At 32.6% G+C, this 6,000-nt stretch overlaps 1 protein-coding gene across 1 annotated transcript; it reads right to left on the bottom strand.

Annotated features, from left to right (window-relative positions):
* Nucleotides 1-1,949: 1,949 nt before the first annotated feature.
* Nucleotides 1,950-2,919, bottom strand: LOC108747123. The gene is made up of 2 exons (XM_018484392.1): nt 2,707-2,919; nt 1,950-2,630 (listed from the first exon to the last, which is right to left on the bottom strand). The coding sequence occupies exons 1-2, from the start codon at nt 2,917-2,919 to the stop codon at nt 2,505-2,507; spliced, it is 339 nt and encodes a 112-aa protein (XP_018339894.1). The 3' UTR covers nt 1,950-2,504.
* Nucleotides 2,920-6,000: the final 3,081 nt, after the last annotated feature.

The raw sequence follows: 6,000 nt of genomic DNA, 5'->3' as shown, positions 1-6,000 counted from the left end.
ACGAGTTTTATAAAAATTATATGTTAGAAAGCAGAAATTTCGAATTTTTCGAGTGTAATAAAAAATGCAAAGCATTTCCATTTTTTTTCTTTTTCTCTCTCTCTCTCTCTCCCCCCCCCCCTCTCTCTGTGTCTCTGAAACGTGATCTAAATATCGACAACTATATAGCTTCTTATATAAACGAAAATATAATTGAAAATATAATGCAGTACATAAACTCAAAAATTTGTAGATGTTTATTAACATTCAATATAATGCGATTATTAAAATTATCATATTTTACACTTATATTATCGCAGTGTTTGCAAATACTTTCAACAAATTAAATAGTTTGTTGACGATTTAAAAATATTTCACAAACTGCAAAGTTTCAACGGTACTAATAAAAAAATAAACCGATGATACATGAAACAGAAGATTTCCATAATAATTATATTTTTTTATTAAATTTGCATTTTCTTATTAGGAGTATAAATAAGTTTCCGCCGTTTTTTATTAAAAATTGGGCATTTATTGTGAAAGAACGGTACCTAATGTTTTATTCGAAGTATTGTCCATCGCTAGCCACTACTTTTTTCCATCTTTCTGGCAGCATACGGATACCGCGTCAGAAAAACGCTTCATCTTTTGAAGCTATCCACGAATCGACCCAATTTTTGGTATCTTCATATGATGTGAAGTGTTGCTCAGACAGGCCATGCGCCATCGATCGAAACAGGTAGTAATCAGAAGGAGCAATGTCTGGTGAATACGGCGGGTGGGGTAAAACTTCCCAATTGAGTGTTTCCAAGTAGGTTTTGACCGGCGCCGCAACATGTGGACGAGCATTATCATGCAGAAGAATAACTTTGTCGTGTCTGGAGTAGTAGTGGGCGCGTTTTTCCTTGAGTGCTCGGCTCAATCTCATCAATTGTGTTCGGTAGAGAGCCCCAGTAATGGTTTCGTTCGGTTTGAGCAACTCATAATAAACGACACCTAGCTGATCCCACCAAATACACAACATGAGCTTTTTCCCATGAATGTTCGGCTTGGCTGTCGATGTTGAAGCATGGCCAGGTGGTCCCCATGATTTCTTCTTCTTTGGGTTATCGTAGTGGATCCATTTTTCATCACCAGTGACTACACGGTGCAAAAAACCCTTTCGTTTATGCCTGGCAAGCAGCATTTCACATGTGAAAAATCGGCGTTCAACGTTTCTCGGCTTCAGTTCATATGGAACCCAATTTCCTTGCTTTTGAATCATTCCCAACGATTTTAAGCGATGTGAAATTGCTGGTTGAGTCACTCCTAATGTAAGTGCAAGTGCTTCTTGCGTTTGACACGAATCTCCATCCAATAATGCTTCCAATTCCACGTCTTCGTACACTTTCGGCCTTCCGCTACGTTCTTTGTCTTCGACGTCAAATTCACCGTTCTTAAACTTTTGAAACCACTCACGGCAACTTCTCTCACTTAAGGCAGCCTCACATATGCTTCTACAAGCAATCGATGCGCCTCAGCTGCAGATTTCTTCAAATTAAAGAAGTAAATCAAAAGCTCCCGCAAATGATGCTTATTTGGCTCAAAACTCGATATTTTCGCACGAAAAAAGATATAAGATGCTGATGCAAAATCGCTAATATTTCAAGGTTATGTTCTTGCCAGATGTCCAACCTTACAATATGACGTTTTACAGCTGACAATTTTAACTATAAAATACTAGTAGCGCCATTGTTTGTCAAACGGCGGAAACTTATTTATACTCCCAATAAATTTCTTTATTAGCATATTTAATTGGATTATATTATGTTAACTAAGAACATTTTGAAGATGAATATACAAGACTCTATCTTGTATATTTATCAAGTAAAAATCTTGAAAAATGTTTTCCAAATTTCTTTCATTTTTAAGGCACAAAAAATATATATCACACATAACATATTTACTTGTAAATTTGAATATTTTGCCAGCTGATTTCTCCTTCTTCATTAAAATATCTACAAAATTTATCTCGAATATTAGCTGCACGCAAGGAATACGCTTTTGCTGGAATAGACTTAACGTTCATAAATGAACATTCTTTAACAGTTTTTCTCCAAGAACCTTCTTCAATGTCTCCTTTTGCTGTAGGCCGATCTATAAGTTCTTGTGTAACGTAAGATTCTCGTGCAACGTCGTGTTTTCTTAATTAATTATGAAGACAGATTGCTTGAATCATTTTGATAATATTTGAAATGTTTGCTAAAATTGTTCTTTGAAGTCGCCATTGGCTAGCTAAAATGCTGAACAAATTTTCTACTATTCTTCGAGCTCGAGATAAATGATAATTATAAATGTGTTTCTCTAATGTCATTATACATTTTTGCCTGGATATGATCGCATCATATACTCAGTTAACGGGGATGCCTCGTCTTCTATCAATATATAGGGCAGAATTAAACCATCTTCATATAATGGTTCAGGTGGTGGGAGATTAAATTTTTTTCTCTCTAATAATTGTCCTATGATACTATTTTTCAAAATATTTACATCACCTTGCCTTCCAGGAGTATCAATATTAACATAGCGTAGTTAGCATCACACACTGCAAGTAAAATAATGCTGTGACTCCCTTCATAATTATAATATTCTGATCCAGCATTGTTAGGACACTGAAAAAAAAATCAGGTTATGTTAAAATAGTTTGGGAGTTATTATATTGTGTGTATATATATATTTAGTAATTACTTGAATGACAACATATTTGCCATCAATCGCATCAACGCAGTGAGAAAAGTTCCACTTTTCTGCAAAATCGTTTGAAATTTCTTTCCAGTCTTCTTCATCACATTTTGGAAGTACGAGAGAAAATAAACGTTTCCGTATAGCTATATATGTTTCACGTATAATGTTCGAAATACTACTCAAAGATATTAGATATTGATATGATAGAGATGTCATACTATCTCCTGAAGCAAGATACCTATACAATTTAATAAAATAAAATTTAATTTATTAATGTGTACATTTGTAAAGTCCTTATAACAGAGTCTAAAGACTGCATACTGAATTCATAATTAACAGTCAAAACCGAAAACGTACCACCGTTTTTGTTGCGCAATTTAAACAATTGCTTGCTGCCATAAGCAACAATAGAGTTTAATACGAATCATTATAGTTTGTTCGCGTCGCATGCCCTAACATGCTTCTACCATAGCTCCTACTTACTTCAATGCGCTCACTAGAGTAAGTAGGAGCTATGGTAGGAGCATTTGACATGAACAAATCTTCTATATTTGCAATCAAATATCCTTATTCTTGAATGTATGTATACCTTAAAGTCAATATCAAACGTTGCTCTTTATTTCTTAGTTCACGTACAACATATTGCTTTTTTAAATCGTTTCCTATTGATAGCAATTCTTCAAATTGTATTGTAGTTAGTCGTGTATAATTTTTAAATCAGTAATCTTCCAACCTTACAGTAGAAAGTATTACATGGTAAAACCATATTCCTTTCTTTTTTTAAATATTTCAGCTATTCAAAACCTCTTTCTCCTTTTCTTAGTCCTTAATTTTTTTGCATTTACCATTATTATAGAGAGATATGCAAATAACTCAGCTTTTCTTCGTTTGCGATATTCTTGTTGAATGATGTGACAGCATTTCAAAAACCATTAATAATAAAAATTATTAATTGACATTTTTGTCAGGCTGTAGTTAAAACAAAACGCATTTTAAACCATCCAAATGTGTACATACCTGACTATGAGATAAACACAAAAATAGGTTCGTATAAAGCTACATATTTATTAAAAATACATATAAAGAACTGGAAAGGATACGGACAGTAGGAGTCAAACGCAGAAGGCAAATAATATATCTATGAAATTTCTTTATTCACTAAAACGCGCTTACGTGTTTCGGCTCACTTTTGAGCCCTCCTCAGAGACAACACAAATTAACATAAATAAACTGTGAATAAAAATTATCTTATCATGGTGAGCTCCCCTACCTCGAGAATTTAAACGCCAAAAAGAGTGGAAAAAAAACAAAAGAAAAATGAACGAAACAAAGGAAATAGTGGAAATATCGAAATAGAGAATATGAAAAACTAATTTATCAAAACCTTAAGATTATAATTAATCATCTTGAAAATAAGAACGCCCTGTTCACAAATCACAAATCACTGTATCGCGAACATTACTATAAATCATTCAAAAACCGGTTCTCGATATTTTAGCCAGTCAGTATCAGGCACAGTGAGCCACTTTCAGTTTTAGCTAGTATTATTGAAGCTTATAAATGAAAAATTTTGCATTGGAACGTTAATCAATTCCATAAAAATGAAAGTTGGAAAGTAATCAAAAATCACACCAGAAAAACTCATCCTTACTGCGTACCAACGAGTCAGTCAGTGTCGTTATTCAATCAGTGTCGATTATATACAGAATTGCTATTTTTATATGCGATATTTGTTCAAGAATAGGACCCTTGGGCCTTAATTTTCAATCAGTTCACCCTTTCCAGATTTTCTATTGGAAGATATGATCCAGTACGGTATACGAGCAACTATTCATGCAGAGATTCATCCATTCGGTAAATTTAGGTCATGTGACCAGCAGATAAGAAAGCAGAGGATGTGCTATCCACTGCATAAACGAATGCATAGTCTCTTGTTAGAAGGACAGCAGACTAGTGTCCTTAGAATACAGAATCCGGGAATCGACCCCTAAAAATGGTGGACACATCTGCGTATTTCTGTCAACAAAAAGAGAATAAGTCCGGCACAGAGGTTATAAAGAGCATAAGTAAGTAAAATAATATTATAATAAATACAAAATACCGAAATTATACAGTGAGAAAAATGCACATAAAATTCACGTTCTAACAAAAAATTAATGTGTTATAAATATAGAAAGTAGAGAATAGTAGTATGAATAATATTTATGAGTATAAAAGTATATATACACAATGCCATACTGTTGCGTAATAAAATGTTCCAATTCATGGAAGACAGGTAATACAATGCATTATCTTCTCAAAAACTGTGAAAGACTTGTGTGGTGATTGGTTCCGTCATTTTGGAGAAGTCTGATTTCTGATTCAATAAAAAGAGAACGCCAGACTCTGTATTCTAGAAACAAGCAAAACTAGCAAACAACGTCGCCACTTTTAATTTGCCATGTCAACGTTATGTATAGAGTATGTCACAGCGTATTACATGGCCGATGCTTTCTCATAGTTTTAATCGCAGAAATTATTTGCAATTGTTAAAAAATTTTTTATTAAAAAATCAAAAAGGTAAAATTATTGAGGGAGCATTGCCTCCTCCTCGCCTAATAAAATTATTTTACCCGACCCGTAGTCGGCGCTTATGTGACTGAGACAGAACATTAATGTAAGAACATTAATGTAAGAAATGAATAAAGGTGTCACTGTTATTGACTTCTTCTTATTTGGAATTTAAAAAATCTGTACTATCGACATCGATTAAATTCGGCCATCACTCCAGCCCCTTAATTAAAAAATAATAATGATCTATAATACTATTTATTTTATTTACTACAATATATTTAATTTTTGTAACTATTATTACGACTATTAAATTTTAATTACTTTTAATTATCTTCAATTGGAACAGTATAACATTTATTATAATTTCACTATAAATTTATCTAAAATACATTTACATAAAACTAAATTATAAAATGGTTTCTTTTTCTGCTTTCCAAGATAACTATATGCTAAAGAATTAGAAAAAATTAAACTCGTTATTTTGTTCACAACTTCATCAACATTTTTTCCTCCTCGATAATATAACTTAGTCACCTGTAATAATCATTAAACATGAAGCAGTAAGCACATTTTATATCATTTTATTTATAAAACTAATAATGTTAGAATATATATTATATAAAATGATATTTATATGATAAAATAATGAACCATTCAGGTCATGTTCGTATATTACTGCCAATTGACTACAAGTACTGAAAATCTGTAGTGTACGTAACAGGAACTATAAATTTTCAGTACTTC

This window comes from Trachymyrmex septentrionalis, unplaced genomic scaffold (assembly GCF_001594115.1).
Source record: "Trachymyrmex septentrionalis isolate Tsep2-gDNA-1 unplaced genomic scaffold, Tsep1.0 scaffold194, whole genome shotgun sequence".
In the NCBI taxonomy this organism is placed as follows: domain Eukaryota; kingdom Metazoa; phylum Arthropoda; class Insecta; order Hymenoptera; family Formicidae; genus Trachymyrmex; species Trachymyrmex septentrionalis.
The sequence above is the reverse complement of the archived record's forward strand: the minus strand, read 5'-3'. Positions and strand labels throughout refer to the sequence as shown.

Excerpts from the sequence above, each read along its gene's own strand:
- LOC108747123 (XM_018484392.1), bottom strand. The coding sequence starts at position 2,919 with ATGACATCTCTATCATATCAATATCTAATATCTTTGAGTAGTATTTCG. Across the intron at positions 2,631-2,706 it reads GCAAATATGTTGTCATTCAA|TGTCCTAACAATGCTGGATC; the intron begins GTAATTACTAAA and ends TTTTTTTTTCAG.